The sequence below is a fragment of the Aaosphaeria arxii genome, assembly GCF_010015735.1.
Source record: "Aaosphaeria arxii CBS 175.79 unplaced genomic scaffold BU24scaffold_6, whole genome shotgun sequence".
NCBI classification, from domain to species: Eukaryota; Fungi; Ascomycota; class Dothideomycetes; order Pleosporales; genus Aaosphaeria; species Aaosphaeria arxii.
In genome coordinates, this window is record NW_022983479.1 from 1,308,402 (window position 1) to 1,326,929 (window position 18,528).

General features: G+C 51.6%; 9 protein-coding genes across 9 annotated transcripts; 4 read left to right on the forward strand and 5 right to left on the reverse strand.

The window, feature by feature from the left end:
* Nucleotides 1-1,181: 1,181 nt before the first annotated feature.
* On the forward strand, nucleotides 1,182-3,674 carry BU24DRAFT_349544 (uncharacterized protein; the record flags this gene model as incomplete). The annotated part of the gene is made up of 3 exons (XM_033523608.1): nucleotides 1,182-1,507; nucleotides 1,787-2,970; nucleotides 3,019-3,674. The coding sequence occupies 3 exons, from the start codon at nucleotides 1,182-1,184 to the stop codon at nucleotides 3,672-3,674; spliced, it is 2,166 nt and encodes a 721-aa protein (XP_033381885.1).
* Nucleotides 3,675-5,566: 1,892 nt separating this feature from the next.
* Nucleotides 5,567-7,993, forward strand: BU24DRAFT_240095 (HET-domain-containing protein). The gene is made up of 2 exons (XM_033522269.1): nucleotides 5,567-5,841; nucleotides 5,901-7,993. Exon 2 carries the CDS (start codon nucleotides 5,994-5,996, stop codon nucleotides 7,887-7,889), a length of 1,896 nt encoding a protein of 631 aa, XP_033381886.1. The 5' UTR covers nucleotides 5,567-5,841; nucleotides 5,901-5,993; the 3' UTR covers nucleotides 7,890-7,993.
* Nucleotides 7,994-8,219: 226 nt separating this feature from the next.
* On the reverse strand, nucleotides 8,220-9,031 carry BU24DRAFT_483315 (uncharacterized protein; the record flags this gene model as incomplete). The annotated part of the gene is made up of 1 exon (XM_033533280.1): nucleotides 8,220-9,031. Exon 1 carries the CDS (start codon nucleotides 8,745-8,747, stop codon nucleotides 8,220-8,222), a length of 528 nt encoding a protein of 175 aa, XP_033381887.1. The 5' UTR covers nucleotides 8,748-9,031.
* A 1,525-nt stretch (nucleotides 9,032-10,556) lies between these two features.
* On the forward strand, nucleotides 10,557-11,347 carry BU24DRAFT_424547 (uncharacterized protein). The gene is made up of 2 exons (XM_033528536.1): nucleotides 10,557-10,814; nucleotides 10,886-11,347. The coding sequence occupies exons 1-2, from the start codon at nucleotides 10,736-10,738 to the stop codon at nucleotides 11,089-11,091; spliced, it is 285 nt and encodes a 94-aa protein (XP_033381888.1). The 5' UTR covers nucleotides 10,557-10,735; the 3' UTR covers nucleotides 11,092-11,347.
* Nucleotides 11,118-11,969, reverse strand: BU24DRAFT_424548 (kinase-like protein). The gene is made up of 2 exons (XM_033528537.1): nucleotides 11,945-11,969; nucleotides 11,118-11,897 (listed from the first exon to the last, which is right to left on the reverse strand). Exons 1-2 carry the CDS (start codon nucleotides 11,948-11,950, stop codon nucleotides 11,136-11,138), a joined length of 768 nt encoding a protein of 255 aa, XP_033381889.1. The 5' UTR covers nucleotides 11,951-11,969; the 3' UTR covers nucleotides 11,118-11,135.
* Nucleotides 11,970-12,494: 525 nt separating this feature from the next.
* On the reverse strand, nucleotides 12,495-13,232 carry BU24DRAFT_494004 (uncharacterized protein; the record flags this gene model as incomplete). The annotated part of the gene is made up of 1 exon (XM_033534008.1): nucleotides 12,495-13,232. The coding sequence occupies one exon, from the start codon at nucleotides 13,230-13,232 to the stop codon at nucleotides 12,495-12,497; it is 738 nt and encodes a 245-aa protein (XP_033381890.1).
* Nucleotides 13,233-13,525: 293 nt separating this feature from the next.
* BU24DRAFT_240180 (uncharacterized protein) lies at nucleotides 13,526-15,294 on the reverse strand. The gene is made up of 3 exons (XM_033522271.1): nucleotides 15,013-15,294; nucleotides 14,651-14,964; nucleotides 13,526-14,603 (listed from the first exon to the last, which is right to left on the reverse strand). Exons 1-3 carry the CDS (start codon nucleotides 15,159-15,161, stop codon nucleotides 13,819-13,821), a joined length of 1,248 nt encoding a protein of 415 aa, XP_033381891.1. The 5' UTR covers nucleotides 15,162-15,294; the 3' UTR covers nucleotides 13,526-13,818.
* A 209-nt stretch (nucleotides 15,295-15,503) lies between these two features.
* On the forward strand, nucleotides 15,504-17,046 carry BU24DRAFT_424550 (uncharacterized protein). The gene is made up of 2 exons (XM_033528538.1): nucleotides 15,504-15,860; nucleotides 15,915-17,046. Exons 1-2 carry the CDS (start codon nucleotides 15,527-15,529, stop codon nucleotides 16,841-16,843), a joined length of 1,263 nt encoding a protein of 420 aa, XP_033381892.1. The 5' UTR covers nucleotides 15,504-15,526; the 3' UTR covers nucleotides 16,844-17,046.
* On the reverse strand, nucleotides 16,967-18,352 carry BU24DRAFT_494007 (uncharacterized protein). The gene is made up of 2 exons (XM_033534009.1): nucleotides 17,712-18,352; nucleotides 16,967-17,635 (listed from the first exon to the last, which is right to left on the reverse strand). The coding sequence occupies exons 1-2, from the start codon at nucleotides 18,105-18,107 to the stop codon at nucleotides 17,339-17,341; spliced, it is 693 nt and encodes a 230-aa protein (XP_033381893.1). The 5' UTR covers nucleotides 18,108-18,352; the 3' UTR covers nucleotides 16,967-17,338.
* Nucleotides 18,353-18,528: the final 176 nt, after the last annotated feature.

The window sequence follows — 18,528 nt, forward strand, 5'->3', positions numbered from 1 at the left end:
CTCCTCCTCCTCCTCCTCCTCCTCCTCCTCCACCGCCATCCTTTCGGCCTCCCACTTTCTTCGCCCACGCACCCCAGTTATGCCACTGCTCCCATCCACTACTACAGGCACTTCCTAGTCACCATTCGCATCCTCATCATCAATTCCAAGAGCATCGATCCTCTTCACCACATTCGCCGCGCTCGCTTGCGCCGCAATCGACCAAACCCCAGTCTGCGCCGCGCCCTCTCCGTTCCGACCTTCAATGACGGCACGTAGCATCTACCACCTCATTCTGCTCTCTGCCCGAACAGGAAACCTTGGCCCTTGATATCGGAACCTTCCATCTCAAGCTCTAGCTCCAGCTCCAGCTCCAGCTCCATCTCAGCCTACGCCGTCCGTCCCTGGCTAGGCCGATACCGCGGAAGGCTCCACCACTCTTGTTACGCCATTACCAAATCCCTCTTACAAGTGCGCGTTAGCATTCATTCAGGAAATAACCACTTATCTACATATCAACACTACTTACTACCTGCTCTTACCTACATCGCGCCTTCAATCCTAACGTTTTACGTTACCGTCATTCTTCGACTCTCCCCTCTTCTTCTCTTATTACTTTTCCACTCCACTTCCACAAGGCATATACTCGTGGTGGTACCGAATCAACAATATCGCATTATCCACCCACGCGATAAGCGCAGCCCACATCCCGATCTGGCCATATACCTCACATCCGACATACGGACAATACATCACACATACTCTTGTGTAACTGGTTAGTTTTGATCCTCTCCCCATGTTGCTCGACCATCTTTCCTATTCCTTTCCTTTCCCTTCCCTGATTATCGCCCGAGCTTGGCTGCCTTTCTACCCGCCTGCCTACCTGCCAACCTACCTAATCTTGCCTTCCTCTCCTACAACTTATTCCCATTCCCTCCACCCCCGTCTATCTCCCCACCCCACAACCCAACCCCATTGCCAACCAGCCAGCAAGCAAGCAATTGCTCGGCCCGCTCATGAATAACCCGCTTACCCGCATTCCATGCAGTCGACTCTTATCCTATTTCTCCCGGCCTCCTGGTCGACCCTAGCCTGTGACGCTGCTCGTTCCTTATCTCGAACCATCGCTACGTAGCTCGCATCTGTCCCCGGCGTCGCCCACCGCTATCAACATGTCTACCGCCGTGGCGATACAGCCCGCCATGCCACGTCCTACTCCTATCCCCATCGCTGCCGCCCGCCCTCGCAAGCAACAGAAACCCTCCCCAGGCAAAGAGAACCTCCCCTCTGGCAAGCCCGTCTCCAACACCGTCGGCCCGGTCGCCAACATCCGCACAAGAAGAGAGAGACCCTGTGACGCCTGCCGGAGGAGGAAGAGTCGTTGCGTGATACACGAGGGTGCCGTCCTGTGTGTTCTGTGCGAATTCCACAAGCAAGAGTGTACTTTTGTTCAAAGCCCACTGCCCAGGAAGCGCAAGGTCGTGGACCCCGCCGATAAGAAGGATTCACCAAACAACACGAAGAAAAGGTACGTCTACGCTCTCCGTTCATTCTGATCGTTGTCTTCACTTTCCCTACGTCATAATGGAGAATGCCCAGTATGTTTCGGCGAATGTCCAGGCTCGTGAGCATCATTGTTACCCCTCACTGCAGCTAGCACTCTCCACGGCACTCTACAACCAAGCTGCATCTGGCATCTTTTCTTTTCTTTACTTCCCATCATTATTGAATGATGCATTTATCATATTATACCTCCTTCCATTGTCGCGTGCAAATAGGCGCCGCAGCTGTGGCTAACCCAAGCTAGTAGATCCGTTGACGCAGAGCCGCCCCCACTAGCGCTGCCGACGCCCACGATCACCGCCACTGCGCCAAGCCCTCCACCGCCTCAATCCTCATTGGCCCATTCCTATCTTCCCCATTTGGGCGAAACATTGGGACTACAGCGACGTCAACATAGTCGATATATCGGCCTCAGTTCTCCATTCGACTCTCTATTGATCGGACTATCGCAATTCGATACCCGGAACGAGTCTACTTTTGATCTAGGTACTCTTCGCCGAGTGAACGACCATGAATGCTTCATCATGCTCCCTGACGAAAACACACAAGACTATGCCGATGAGGTCGAGTCATTGAGGCAGGTCGAGCACATTGTCCATCCCCATGGCCCTGCCCTGCTCGAACTGTACTTCCGGATCGTGCATCCAAACTTCCCCATCATCCAAAAGCATCTATTCATCGAGAGATATCGAAGTGGAGATCGCTCCTTTGCACCTTCTCTGATCGCTGGAATGTACATTCTCGCTCTTAATTGGTGGTCATATAACCCGAAACTTGCAGCGTATCCCAAACCCGATTCCTCTCGTCTCGAAGCTGTTGCTATGAAGTCTCTTTCTCTCGCAATGGATAGGCCGAAACTTTCCACCATTCAGGCTGGTCTCCTTTTGTTGCAACGGCCAGAAGCAGATTCTTGGAGTCTGACAACGCAGCTAGTTGCTATTGGTCAAGAACTGGGTCTTCATTTAGATTGTTCCTCCTGGTCTATCCCAGTATGGGAGCGTGGCTTGAGGAAGCGAATTGCCTGGGCTTTGTATATGCAGGACAAGTGGAGTTCGTTGATTCACGGCCGCCCGTCGCATATTTTTGGTGCAAATTGGGCTGTGCAACCAATCACAGACGAAGATTTCAGAGAAGAGGGCGACAGTCCGGAGGGTAAACGCACGGAGAACGAAGACGACCAGGACGACAACGAGCGTGGTCAGATCCTTTTTGCGCAGATGATCGGGTTGACGCAGATCATGGCCGAAGTTATGGACACGTTCTATACACAAACAGCGATACAGGATTTTGCAAATGCTGGCAAGAACTCGACACAATTAATTCTGGCTCGGGCGAAAAACGTCCAGTTGAAGCTTCGGAAATGGCATGAGGATCTGCCCAAGTGCGTCAAGATGGTCGCGCCTACTAACGACAAGCTCTCCTCGACTGGTACGTTGATAGCACTTACATTCCTAACATTTCACTTACGCGATTTAGGTTATTTGCACCTTGCCTACTTTGCCACCGAGATCACGCTTCATCGTCGTATCGTGCAATCTCTCGACCACGCCACACACGATCCCTACGGATTCTTCATGTGCCGAAATGCGGCAAAGACGCGCCTCATCTCCGCCATGGATTTTGTCAATCGTCTCAAGCCGGAGCACCTCCAAGGATTCTGGTACTTTGCCTCCAAGATCAACTTCACCCTCATTGGCACGTTTGGCTCTCTTCTCTGGGCCACTGCACCTGCGAAAGAGGAGGCCGAATTTTACAAGACCCGTCTCCGCGAGTACCGCTGGACCTTGAGCGTCAGCAGCAAGCGCGCCGAGTTCCTGGACTATGCTGTGCAGATGCTCGATACATCTCGCGCCATGCTCAACAACCTCGCCGAGAAGCCCAGCCTAGCACAGCAAATCAGCACTGCGGGTGTACCACCGCCTCCTCCCATGCGTTCAGCTTTGTCCAGCATGGGTCCTCCACCACGGTTCAGTCCCGATGACATGGACATGGATATGGACGATGAAGGCGAGTTGAGGCGTAACGAGAGCTACGGCAGTTTCCACGGCTTCGGTAACGATGCGCAAGGCCTTGAATCCTACGATAGCCCGACTGCAAGTGCGTCACAAAGCCTCCGAGGCGACACGCCGTGAGCGCAGTCGGCGCAGTCGTGCTTTACGCTCAATTTCAACGTCTTAGACCTAGATGTGAGGTTCGTGACGATAGACGTAACGATAGAACAGCGAACGCGATGATGTCAATTGGCTGGTGCGGCTTCCTCCTCTTTCCTCGCTCTCGTTAGCGGCGTTCGGCAGTATCCTACGTCTAGCAGGACATCGTTTCCCTTCTAACACGAGTCTTTGGGAGGCGGCAGCGCGAGCTTCTATTTATATTGGGTTGGGCCCCCTGGAATCAAGGATGACTGGGATGGCGCCATCTTTGACGCAATCGCATGTGCTTTTTCCTCACCCACGCACCCCATACATACCAACTCCATCACTTCCACATTGGATCGATGGTTTCTTTTTCTTTTCCCTGATCGGTGTTGATGTCCGGATCACCACCATTTATGATTTTTGTTTTCGCAACTTCGGTTATCATTTGCGACACGAGAGAATACTTTCGCATTTCTGCCCACGGGCAAAGCGACGCGCGCCTTTTCATTTCCATTTTCCTACTGTCCGGCACGCTGTTTACGATCTACGCAATTGTTCGACAGGACATATTTTAGACTGATGAGTTTTTTGACGACCGATGAGAATCCCATCCATGCCACTACCTATGGAGGGAATCTTGTTTCTCTTCTTCCTTTTCTTGATTTTCGTATAGATCGAACACTGGGTACACGGGAATATTGGCATGCAATGGGCTGCCATTAACGGATGCTTGATATCTCTTTTGTCCTGCCAGGCAGAGCCCTTTGCAATATGAGGAAGACTCTTCTTCATTGTATGTACGTGTGTATGATTGCGAATGCTTGGGATATATCATCCAGTGCATTCCACGCCAACCCTTTTTGATTACTACCGTCATGAATGAAATATATATACCTCATCTTATCCACATCCGATCATTGTTCTCCCCGCGATACGCTGGACACTATTGACGGTGATATAGATTCATCCAGCGCAGGGAGATCCCTCGTTGGTTAAACATTTTGTCGTTCTGCTGACAAGCGAGAGTTCATCCCGGGGCCCTCACGATGAGAACAGCCGCAGTATCGCGGCAGCACCATCGCTCCTGCCTTCCCTCCTCTCCACCATCTACTATTTCTACACATGACATCAATAGATTTTATTCTCAATCCCACCATAGATTCATTACCCCATCTTCACCCTCACCCAATTACCCAAGATAAAATTGCTGATCTATTGATCTATCCCATCTCACCCTCACCGTTCGCTCACCCGCTCTCTCAGCTGAACCAATGCAGCGATGCGCCACAACATGACCCCGGCACACCGACCATGCACGAAGGATTTATTTATGGGGGGTTGGCGGGGGCTGAAACCCCCCCTCCTCCCATCCCTTCCCCAATTGCGCTCACGTTCGCTGCTGCTGACATCTCCGCTTTCTCACCGAACGTCGTTGACCGGAGCCTTTTTTCGACGTTCGTCGCATCGCATTCTTCGCCGACGCGAGAACTCGGATCGGTTGTGAAGAAAGCTTCGAATTAACGAGGAATCCCGAAGGAAAACGGGGCATTGATAAGAGCAAAGCAGTCAAACATGGCGACAAGCGCGCTCATGGACACAGTGCGCAAGCTGCTGAACTGCGCGCCCGCGTCTCCTACCACCACCTCACCTACCACGCCTTCGCCGTCGAAGGGACGGAAGAGGAAAAGTGCCGCCATTGACGATGCAGAGAAAGAAGGTAGAGACGGGAAGGAGGAGACAACGCCGAGGATGAGGACGCCGAAGCGCAGGAAGGCGGCGGAGGCGGCGGTCAGGATATCGCAGCTTGTTGCTGGGAAGAGGAGGAGGGTTGGGGAGGGGGGGCTTGGTGGTAGGAGTAGTGGGAAGTTGGAGTTGTGTGCGTTTTGTGCGAGGGAGGTGTTTAAGGGGAGGGAGTTTGTGGTCGGGAGGCAGAGTGAGAGGGTTGTGGGTGGGTGTCCGTGTTGTAGGTTGGTTGTTAGTGCGATGGTTGGTGAGCATCTTGATGTCGCTGTTATTGCGGGAAAGGAAGGGGGAGAGGGGGAGAAGGGGAGGGCTGAGGGCATGGGTGTGGGTGTGTCGTTCCAGGCTTGCGCTTCGACGCATGAGTATGCGACGACGAAGATTAGGGATCTCGGGAGTTTGAGGTCGCTTGGGAAGGTGGTGAGTTTGATCTTCGTTTCCCCTTGTTGGAGTACTGTTCGTTGAGATGAATGGTGTGGACAGTCCATCGGTGCATCTACGAGCGCGCCCCCGGTCGACGTGCCCGAGACGATTAACGTCGATACTCCTACGAATTGGCTCGAGCACTGCAAGAAGATGCACGGGAAGCACTGCAACCACCGCGAGCTGCCGCTGCGGAACTCGACGCCGATAGACGTGATACTGGTGGACGTGTTTGACGAATGCATAACGCAGACGTCGACGTCGAGCCAGTACTTCGCGCTGAGTTACGTCTGGGGGAACGCAATCACCACGACCACGACGTCGAAGAACCTTTCGCAGCTCCAGCAGCCCGGATCGCTGAAGCAGGACATGGTGCTCCCGCAGACGGTGTCCGACGCCATTGTGCTGACGCGAAAGATGGGCGTGCGGTATCTGTGGGTGGACTGCCTCTCCATCATACAGGACTCCGCGAAGAAGCACCAGCATCTCGCCGACATGGACATCATCTTCTCGCAGGCGGAACTCACGATCGTGGCGATCAGCGGCAAGGACGCCAACGCGCCGCTCTCGGGCGTCAGGCCGGGCACCCGTAAACCGAGAGTCACGTCGATAGTCCAGGGCCGGTATCTAATGTCGTTGAAGCTCCCCGTCACCAAGGACGATATTCTGTTCGGGACCGTCTATGACTCGCGGGGATGGGCATTTCAGGAGCTGATCGTATCGAAGCGCACGCTGTTCGTCACCGAGCACCAGCTCGTCTTCCACTGCGGCGTCTCCCGGCGCTCCGAGTCCCATCCTAAGGAGACGATCCACGACCACAGGGAGTTCTCGTGGGGGTTGATCGACCTGCGACCGCAGTGGTTCCTGCCACATTGCGAGCACGTAGTGCTAGACTCATACGTCTCCATGGTGCAGCAGTACTGCTCGAAGCGATTGAGTTTCCAGAGCGACATCGAGAATGCGTTCGCAGGGCTCGCGTCTATCCTGGAGCAGTGGTGCAACGGGCAGCCCGTCGTCCACGGCCTGCTGTCGAGCTTCTTTGGCTACTCGATGCTCTGGAACACGAATGTCGATCAAGGCCATCTGGCCGCGGCCAATGCCACTCTCCTTCCGCTCCTAGAGAAGAGACGAGAGGGGTTCCCGTCGTGGTCGTGGGTCGGGTGGATGATGAACACTTCGAACGTAGGCAAGAACTCCGCCGTCAAGCTGCCGCTGCACTCGTTGATCAGGAATGTCGAGATCACGAGCACGACAGCGGGTAAGAAGTCGCTGTCTACGACCGTGCTGGATAAGTCTGCCCGCGAGGGGCTGTTTAATAAGTCTGGGCAGCAGATCCGCATCAATATCAAACCCGTCACAGCAGCAGCAGCAGCAGCTGAATCCGACCAAGACGTCTCCCCGCAACCAGTCAACACACTAGATTTCGAAGCCGAGCGCGCAGACTGGGACAAATTCGTCGTATCGACATCAACATCCCACCGTCTCGCCACGACAACAACCCCAGAGATCCTCTTCCGACCCCGCGGCAGCAACTCCATAGCCGGATACCTCTCCCTCGCACCCGACGACTCCATAATCCAGCAAGCCACCATCAACAACGCATCCCTCCTACCGCTATCAAAGTCCTCCACATTCTCCTCCATGTCCTCCTTCTCCACCACCACCTCCATTTCCTCCTCGTCCTCTGCGGGCCCCCACCAACCCCACGCCCTCATAAAAATGTACAGAATCAAGCTCAAACCCTGGAACCGCGTCCGCGACAGCCTCCAAACGATCCTCGAAGTCTTCGAGCGCAACGGCCACCTCACCACCACCGCTTCCTCTTCCCCGGGAAAAACTGGCGCCGAGGACCTGAGAGACAGGCTTGGTAAAGAGAAGGTGCTGTACGTGTTGCTTGTGCGGCGCAAGGGCACGAGGTGGGAGAGAGTGGGGTCGGGGATGATGTTCGAGCGGTTCTGGCCGAAGGGGAGGTCGGGGGAGAGGAAGAGGGATAAGGTGATGGGGAGGGGGAAGGTTAGGGCGAATCGGAAGAGGATTTGTATTGTTTGAGGATTGGTGTGGCTTTTTGTACGAGTACGAGGTAAGTCGAAAGATTCTCAAGACTTGAGGTTTGAACAATTATGGTTGATTAATGGCTGGTGTCATGAATGGCTCAGTGACCTGTTGGAGCTGGTGGGTTTATCTAATGATACCCCTGAGCGCCGTCCGTTATGCCATATGACTTATATGGATCGCAAAAGTTTTGAAACATAAGAGATGGGAATAGTGATCGGAGAGATTAAAACAAATAAAGTCGAATTGCCAACCCACATGACAAAAGAAAAGAACAGATTCCACAGATTGTTGTTGAGCACCACGCCCACGACGTCCCAAACACCCTCACTCCTTCTTCTCCTCCCCCTCCTTTTTCTCCTCCTCGTCACCACCCTCCCCATCCTCCTCCACCTTCTTCTCCCTCCCCCTCAACCTCTCCTCCAACCTCCTCTTCCTCTCCAAATCCCTCTCAACCCTCCTCCTCTCCCCCCTCTCCCTCCAACCCCCAATCCACCCCCTAACCACCCACGGCCCCGCCCTCACGCACCCCCACAAACACCTCCCCCCCTCCCTCAAATGCCATCCCGCACGCCTGAAATGCTCCTTCGCCTCCACTCTCTGCACCTGCGCGCCCGCGGACCGCTTCTTCGCTTTGTACGCTTGCTCGGCGCGCTGGGCCGCGATGTAGTTAGCCGACGCGGTGCGGCGGTTCGACGTGAGGAGGTTCTCGGTGGCGCTGGTTGTGGGGCGGTGGGGGATTGCTGTTGTTGGGGATGACGGGCGGGAGCTTGAGGGTGAGGGGGGGGAAGGGGGGAGGGGCTTTATGCTTGGTTTCTTTTTTTTGTTGGTGGTGGTGCTGGCGGTGGTGGACATTTTCGATGGGGAGATGGAGGTGTTTGGTTTCAGGGGTTTTTGATGTTTGGTTGTTGTGGTGGTGGTGGTGGTGGTGGTGGTTGACGGGCGAGAAAGGTGGTGGTGGTGTTCACCGCGTGAAGGGAGGGAAGGGAAGGGAAGAAGAGGGGAGGGGAAGGGAGGGGGTGGGTTGGGTTATGTACTATGTGTTTGTTATTACTTCGAATGTAATGATATAGGTCTTAATTGCATGTGTGTGCTGTTTTTGAGACTACATATTCGTATGAATCATTGCAGTTCGCCGCCCCGTAGATGGGTGTATGCGTGCATGTTGTAGGGCGAGTGTGGAGGATGGCCAGTCAGGACAGGGTTAGGTTGGTTATGTGGTCCCATAATTATGGCGAGTATCTTTTTGAAAGTAGGTGGTAGTTTCTTGTCGACCAGTTGTCTAGCATTCATCCTTTCCCTTCTTCCAGGCATCGCCTCGTTGTCGGCATTCTGATAGTCCGTCCTGCTTTGGCGGGAGATAGTCTTGAGGCTTCGAAAACACCAAGTCCAACCAATTTCTTGCAACTGGTTGAAAAAGAAGCATGTTGAAACATAAGTACCAGAAGAAACAAAAACATTTTCCTCAGAAACTTGACTCCCCTCGGAAACGCTTGGACGTCGTCGACTCACTCACCTCGTTGAAAGGGGTTTCCTTCCAGGGCATGAAACAGCAATCTTTCTCCGTGCGAGGTCAACCCTGCAGCGTCGAGGTCGGATGTGGTAATGCTCCTTACCAGCGAGAACTAGTCGACCGTTACGGGGAATTAATACTCTGTGCTATTACATTCGTTGCCTACTTACAATGGTAATAGGAATTGTGGTAGTGGGATTATGGGATGAGGTGAGGTGAGGTTGATTTCAAGGATACGGGTGGTGTACGGTAGAGCATGAGGGGAAGATCTCAGAACGGTATGGAAAGGTATATCCCTACACAGGGAATGACTCAATGGTCTAACTTGTGGACATATTGGCGAATGAAGATACAAGGTCTCGAGTGAGAGAAGGCGAATTTTTGACAGGTTCTCTTACAAGTAACGTGTAGGAGATGTTTCTCAGCGTCTCTGTCAATAGAACTAGAACACGTAGTACTTGGACATCGAGATGACGTGGAGGGTATCATAAAACGATCAGACTTTGCTCGATGCGCAAATAGTTGAGTATTTTGTTTCGAACTTCTTGGGATGTCAGTCGTACATGTTGTATCTTGATTGTTGACATGTATTATTGTGCTTTAACAGATTTCAAACTAAGACATTCTACGGCATGTTACTCTTAAGTCCTCGTTAATGGACATGGGACAAGCATTAGGTGGTTCCAAACTTCAGGCGCAATCATCAAGTGTCCAAAAAAGCCAATCAGACTAGATTACAGGAAGAAAGCTACATGATAGAACGGGTTCGGAGAGTTCGGCAGATGAAATGTGATTCACCAAGTCCATATAATATGCTAAGAGTCAATGCTGTTGAAATGAAGGTATTTCGAATAAGACATCGCCGCACGTCTTAAATGGCGGGAAACCTGGCCAGTTGGTTTGTCATGATTAGTTATGATAAACAGTGAGTAACTCCTTAATGAGTGTAAAACCTTACGATGGCTGATCTCGTGGTTCGGAATGGCTGATATCATCTATACGGCCATGAATAAGAGTACTGTCAGTTGTGCCACTTGAAGTGTTACGCGAGGCTTTGTATGAGGGCACAAAACGAGTACAGCCTTCCATCATATATAGAGGGGACAGCATCCACCTATAGATCTCAGAACAAACCAAAAAGAAGGATATAGTATCTACAATACAGAACACTTATTGAGCTGTGCCCGCCTCAGCGCAGGGTACAGCCAGTGATAGCAAATAATGTGCCGAATCGGGTTGCTTGCATAGAGACGTCTCGCCAATGCTGATCTCAACTATCACGAGACAGTTCCCGGGAGGTTGTTGCGCATGACTGCAGCCTGGAGACCAAATGGACTCAGCCTTCTCCGACGTAATCGACTCCTACTCTACCCAGACAAACCTACGCACATCATGCGTACGCTTCAGAGGTAGGTGGCTACGACAAAATCGATTCACAAGGGTCGCAAAATACTAAGCTAGTGATTAAATCTCACTTTAGATAGGATGTGTGAAATTCTAATCACGACAACCAAGTACGCGATGTGCTCAACTGCATGCAACTCGACAAAACGAACGATATCATACTGCGCTACAGCCGCAAGTACGGGCACGATCTGTCCCAACCCGACCGAGAAAGTAATGGGTCAAAGGACTTCCCGAACGCAATGTCCACTTCATCGTGACGAGGGATATTCTCAAACATGAATTCAAACATGAATTTAAAGCGAGGATATGATAGTATCGAGGCTTTACGTGGATTGATTCTGGTCTCCTAGGTCTACGGCTTTCTGTAAAGCTGGTAATACATCAGATAGACTTGAATAATGGAGATTCCAGCATTTTTGAATGATGTCTCCAAGAATTACACCCTTCGAATCTGGAAATTGTTTGCTTCTGAAACGCTCTATAACCATTGAACTTTCCAAACCGTCGTAAGGACCTGCGCTAGTCATGACCTCGAAAAGAGTCGAACCTAACGAGAATATGTCGTCCTGATATGTCGGTTTCCAAGGGTTGTTTCGTGGAATCTGAAATCTCACAGAGCCTCCGGCAGAAGACGGTGATCCATCAATAGAGGCGCTACTGAAGTCCGCAATCCTCAACCCGATCTCCGCGTCAACGAGGACATTTCGAGGACTTAAATCACAATGCACGACTCCTGATTCGTGCAATACGGCCAATCCTTCTGTGATCTCTGTTGCGAAACGGAGTCTTTCATCCATACTAGGTTGATGTTCGGCAATGTAATCCCTTAACGTCCCATTCAGCGCATACTCTAACTTAATCGACCCATCCCCTTCATCCTGGCCGTAAAACTTCAAAAGTCGAGGATGATTCCCTAGTAACTCATAAACCCGTCTCTCGAGATCAAGGTCTTTCCTGCACTGATCGTAGTCTTCTCCCGGGCAGGGCGTCTTGATTACATAGGCGGAATCAAGAGGTTTCTCGACAATTCCAGAGACGCCCATGCCGAGGAGGACGCCTTTTGAGATGTGGACACTGTCATATTTCTTTTCTTGTTAGATATAGTATTTTATTGGGCATCGGTTTCACTCACGGCCATGTTGGAAGATCATATTGGCTTGGAGGTTGACAGGTTTGAGATTACAATATCATGTATTGGTACGCAGATATGTGCACGGACCATTATGCATGTTCAGCATCACTAACGTCCACCTTGTCGACTTGGCTTCGATATCTTCCAACATACCGTTGAAATGTTTCAATTGGAGTGATGATGGCCTTGTATTATTGATTCTATCATGGGTATGAAAACACTTTGTATGTTTGTGGTGTCGTGGAACGAGGGCATTGGCTGATGCTCATGATGTTAAAACATTTCGATTTGCTAAATACAACAATGAAAATAAAGAATATATGCACCGCGCTGAATTAAAAACACACACACCCTCTTCATTGATTCTTCATGTGTATGTTTTTTCTAAGAAAAAAAGTAGTTCAATCATTGATCACGTTAATGGGTTTCTCCACTACCCAAGGCTTTCGAATCCAATATAGTGATATCCCATACTTGATAGCAAACTCTCAACACCACCATCGTAAACCCTTACCTCCTTCAACCCATCCCTCAAATCCCCTTTCCTAACTCAACTCCTTCCCTGGACCCTGACATCAAACCCAACACCCTTCTCCAACCCCTCGAGCACCAGAACCGGCGGCCCATCATCCTTCACCGCATCGCCCCTCCACTCCTCACAAGCGGGCCTCCCATTCACGCTCCTCATCCTCTGGATATCCCCTTCCTTCTTCATCTCCTCCCTCTCCATACGCCTCCTCATCTTCTTCCTCCTCGCTAGGAAATACCACATCACTGCCAGTCCAACCAACGTCCCGGCGACAGACGCAAGCACCGTGCTCAGGACGAGAACCTGTCTGCCCTGTGGCTCGTTATCTTCGATCTTGCTGTTAGGCGATGCCTTCTGCTGGGAAGGCGGAGCGCTGGTGCTGCCAGCATGCGAGATCGAGACGACCGTCTTGCCAATAATGTCGTCGATGTTCGGCGTTTCCGTAGCCGCGGCTTTGTGGGTTGAGACGCCGGCGACGGCGAAGGCTTGGGTGGAAAGGAGTGTGCTGGAGGGGTTCATGGAGGGGAAATGGAATTTCCGAGTCGGGGTTGGGGAGATGCTGTCGACGAGGAGGTTTTGGGTTGTGTCGAGGGGGATGATGAAGCTAGGGGCGACGGATATGAATGTGCCGATGGAGAGGATGAGTTCGGTGGGGTTGGGGTCTTCTGAGAATGGGTGTGTGTGTGCGGAAGTTGAAGATGGGAAGACTGATGCGGATATGAAGATGACTATTGACCTGGCGTTCAGTGTTGGGGCCATGATTTAAAGGTCTGTCTTGGATGTTAGTGGGCCACCCAAGTCCAGTTTTAAGAGTGTTTCCCAAGGGAAGGAAACGTAGGAGAGTTTGGGACCATTGCTCCATCTATATCTTCCCATATCGGATGTGATAGCCCGTGCTTCTGTACACCGTTTGACGGATGGCCATTCTGTGATACTGCAGGTGGATGCGTGTGCTACTGCATGACCTGGAGATGCGACCCTTTGTTGAAGCGGACTGGTTGAGAAGAGGGTCGGTAAGCACTGTGAATATATCCTCGGCAACGGATGTACTCGCCGTCCTATTGTGCGTTGTTACTTGGAGCAGCGGATGTTCAGTATTTGCGGGGTTTGATGGCCCGTTTAGAATGAAAGTATCATCGGCAATCGAAGCATTTCATTATGAACGAAGGCGTAAGATATGTATCACAACGAGACCCGAACACCAATAATCTCCCATCGAGCCCTAAAATCCGAATGACGCTGAAAATGCCCTAGAAATACCGTCCTCGCTGATGCAATGCAATGAACCTCCCTAAGCGCCCGGAATGCTTCCTCTATGATTCAACCAGCTCCATTGTGCAGAATATTATGGTCCGCCACGTGGACTCTGCTTACGACTTCGAGCAAGCCTGTGGAAATACTTTACATTTTGAAACTCTCCAGTTTTGACATCATAATGCCCGATCACATTGTAGGTAATGGTAGCGCGGCTTCCAACCACCTCCACCATACCTGTGAGAATGATATTACCACGCGGCGGTGGCTCTTGTTGTTGACTATGTGCTTGCTCCATGATGCTGCGGAACAATTTTCCACTTATAACCATATCTCGATCGATACGCAATTTAGGAGCGTACCGTGCCAGAATGGATTTACTAGGATCTGATGTACCTTGCGGTTCTTGTTGGAATGTTGAAGATAAAGTGGATGACTGTCCCGTAGGTTCATGTTGTGGCACTTGGCTGGTCGTCCGCGGTGAAGGAGATGCGGTCGGCTGGGATATTATCAAAGCATGTCGATATGCAAAGTCTGAGACGTCAAGTTTCACAGGGTAGCCCAAGCTTCTTCTGACCTTTATCCAAGCGACCCAAAAACGACGCTTGATGTCCATGTACGCAGCATTTGCCGCGGCGATGGGCATAAGTGTGTTCCGCAACTGGTGATGATGGATATGTTGCACCGGTTGTAATGACCGACGGATTTCCAGGTTGTCTGTGATCTCAATACCCGGACGTTCATATTCGAGAGGAGGACCGTCTGGGAAGACGACATCGATCCAAACATTGCCCTTGTTCTGTTCTATGTCGCCCAGCAGCCGTTTGTACTGGGTATCACGCGCTACCTCGCCGCGGACGGTTCGAGTGAAGTCCCCTGAATGATTCAGCTAGTTGATTTGGAAAATGCGAAGGACAACTTACGTCGAATCTGCCGTACCCGTTCCGGATTCCTCGAAACCTCTAGGAACCCCTGCCATTCGGGATCTGAGCCTTTGTAATACTCTCGGGGCTTCGGCCGTGAAAGTCCCGTGGGTAGGAATAGCAGAACATCATCATCCTCTTCGTCTTCTTCGAATGTAGTATCGGCAGTGACTTGCTGCCATGTATTCACTTGCGCACCACCTTGTCGATGTCTCCCGACCTGTGTATCCGTCTTCTCCTCTTCCTCATCGTCATCTAGCCACCTCAAGAACTGATATGTACCGATAGTCGTCACCACTGTGCCTATCATACGTCTGATTGATGTCAGTACATGTCACTGTCGAATGTGGCAATATACATACGATCGACTGATCAAAGGCGTATTAATGCGCACACGCTGTATTTGTATCGTCTCATGACCATCGCGGATCGCGGACCGAATGATTTGGGACTCTGGAACCCGCCGTCTCCATATTGAGAAACCTCTCCGAAAGACCTGTGCCTTGAACATGGCTGGTTGAGGGTATTAGATGTGGGGCTACGAGGTGGATATACTGGTGGTGAAAGGCATGTGAACTGTAGTCGTGGTGGAAACCTGGGGCTGAATTGCTCAAGTCAAATAAGTGAGGGATCACGCGGTTCGGCAGAAGGGAGAAAGATAACGATTATTGAATAATGGCATGTTATGTCTACGGGCTAGAAGTTATACATCGACAATAACTTATCGAGGGTCGGCGGAGACAGAATAGCGCGACGCAAAAACTGTCTGTGCATCGCATGCCAAGCTCAAGTTGCACCGCGCGCCTCTCGCTGACGTCTGGCTCTAACTCAACTACAGCTTCAACCTTGATAGCTGTTATCACACCCACCGCCACCATGAAGCTATCCTGGAGCTTCGCAGTGTCCTCGCTATTTATTTCCGCGTCCGCAGCATCGAAGGCTGGCCATGTCTTTGTCTATGATCCCGCCTCTGCCAAAGCCGCGCCCCTGCAATCGTCAGTAACCCCGGAGACCGCAAGATGGATTCTGGCGCAACGATTGGGCGTCTCGCAGTTCCATTCGATCGATGACCCAAGTGAAGAGGCCATTGAACAGCTTAACGCATACTCCGGACGGACACAGACACTCCTTGGAGGAGATAACTCTAATGAACGGGATCTGTCAGAGGCCCGGGTGTTGGTGTGGATTGATGATGTGGAAGATGCATCAGGTAGATACCAAAATAATCATCCAAGCTGGAGGAATAACTGACGATCTGTATTAGCCATTATTTCCGATTCTTCAGCCTACTCCGCACAATTCACGGTCGCAGACCCTCCCTCTGGAGCTGATAACGACCGCCTGATTCGCGCCATCGCCACGCAAGCGGAATCGCTACCAAAGAAAGAGGATGCTTTTGGACGAACATACACCGACGGAATCACCATCGAAAAGTGGTTGAAACCATTGAAGGCAGTTGGTATTCACAATGAGTACCTGAGCACGTTCCACGCAGTCAAGAAGGACGAGCTGTCCAGCTCCGAACTTGCTAAGGCGCTTTCGGGTCTGTTGGAGGAGAGTGTAGCCTCTGGGGAGCAGGGCTGGCCCATCACAGTTGTTCTCATGCCGCCATCTGGCCCTAAGAGCAAGCGCGACGTTAATCCATATGGCGCTTTTGACATTCCCCGCGATACCGATTTCCGCCGCCCCAAGACTGAAGAATTCCTATCTCCATCATCTTCGCAGCCTTCCCAACCCCCCAAGGCCAAGGTCAGCAACTTGGAAGACTTCCCAATCATCTCTGCCGCCAAACCAGGAGCACCCATTCGAGGAATACTCCCGTCTTGCTTCTCATCTCAAGATGCCTGCATCCAGCAGACGAACAACTGCAGCAGCCACGGAGGTGTCGACGGAGGTTGCGTGAATCGAAAAGGAAAGAAGGGTACCGGACGTGTCGACTGCTGGCACTGCCAGTGTGAGCCTACCGTGGAGTTCGTCGGGGGAGATGGTATGGAGGAGCGCAAGAGGACGACGTACTGGGGCGGACCCGCTTGCCAAAAGAAGGACATCTCTACCCCATTCTGGCTGTTCGTCTCCACCGGTGTGATCATTGCTTTCTTGATCAGTAGCGCCATTGGAATGCTGTACTCAATGGGCAGCGAGGAGTTGCCAAGCGTCATCGGAGCTGGTGTCAGCGGACCCCAGAGGAAGTAAAAGGGGATGTCACGAGGGGAAATGTAAATTTGATTGTATGAGAACGTTTCGGTCTCTAGACTATTATTATAAGGTGGGAAGTGTATTATCATGTCTGGCTTTCACTGGGTTAAGTAAGGTCAAATGGCGTCAAGTAGCATTGCAATTTAAAGCACATCAAGGAAACAAACACCTGAGATGAGAATATCAAAAGTCTGATTGAAAGGAAAAATAAAACTCGAAATGTGTTCGTACACGAGAAGCGTTTGCGCCGCTTCTTTCCAGCGCCAGGTGGGGAGATGATTCCACGGTTGTCCGTGTCAAACTCCAATTCCTCAACGCCGGCAATGCAATGTCTGATACGTCTGTCTATACACCTTTGTCCTGCCCTCCCTCGATCCTGCGTTTTTCGCAGCCAATAGTAATGCTGTTTATGCGCTGCTCCTACGAGTGTGCCGGCTCCACTGCGGCCTCATTCATCTCTCTCCTATCATAAGTCCCATCTCTGGGTTCGACTCAGTTCTTTCCCTTCTTCTTCTTGCCTTTCAGCGAGTCTGCAGGACCACCACCCTCAACGAGGACAGCATCGTCATCGCTACCCTTGACAGGACTGACCACGCTCGCCTCCTTCTCATCATCTAGCTCCTTCATGAATTCCGACTGGATGGTCGCCTTTCGCTTCTCCCACCACTCCTTCTCGGACTGTGATGTAGACAATATATCGTTCAGGCGTTCCCGGATGTGTGTGTTCTGTGCCATTTCTGAAGCGGATTGGAAGATAGTCTGACCCCAATTCGGTGCGAATGCATTGGCCTGAAACCTTTTGTTAGCATATCACATTTGACGGGTAGACATTTGCGATTTGAAATGTCGAAGACAGACGACTTACCTCGCTGACCACATCCCTCAACTCCTCCTCGATCTCCTTCTCCGCCCTCTGAAACCTCTTCCACAAATCATCCCCGACGCTGCCCCTCTGCAGCAGGACCTGTAGCGCTTGCTTCGCATTCCTGACCTGCACGATGCGGTGGATGTCCTCAGTTGCTCTTCGCAACAATGCGGCTTTGAGGATGCTGTCCGGGACCTTGGGGTTCTCCATGTGGAGGAGGGACATGTAGACGTTGCGCTGGAGGTGCGGGGGGAACCATGGCTCGAGGGAGGCGGCGCTGGCGGCCTTTCGCTTGCGATAAAGGGAGCTGAAGACGGCGAGGGAGCCGATGAGGACGAAGAGGTAGGCGATTGGGACGGCGAGCATCAGCCAGTCGACGATGTCGAAAGGCCACATCTTGGGTGGTTTGTGAAGAGAATCGCGAAGAGGATGATTATTGTTTTTAAGGTTTAAGGTGTAGGATCAAATGAGTGGCGGCGGTATCATGGGGCGACCGAAGATGGGAGGGAAGAGAATAAGAAGAAGGAGAAGGAAAAAGGAAAGCTGGTGGTGGATTGAAAGACAAAGTAAATTGAGATCTCTTTGGCGGCGGCGCGCAATAATAGTACAGAGTCAGTGACAGTCAATGGGCTATTGTGGATGCCGAATAGGTGTCCTTAAAACGTGTGACATGGGTGCTTGCGAGTTGCTAGTCCTGGGGGCGAAGGCGGTGAAGTGGCAGAATATCGCGTCCGGCCCGACCCTTCGTCATTCGGTTGCCTTCTATGGTTCTATGGTTCTACCTAATCACATTAACCTTACATTGACCTACCTCAGC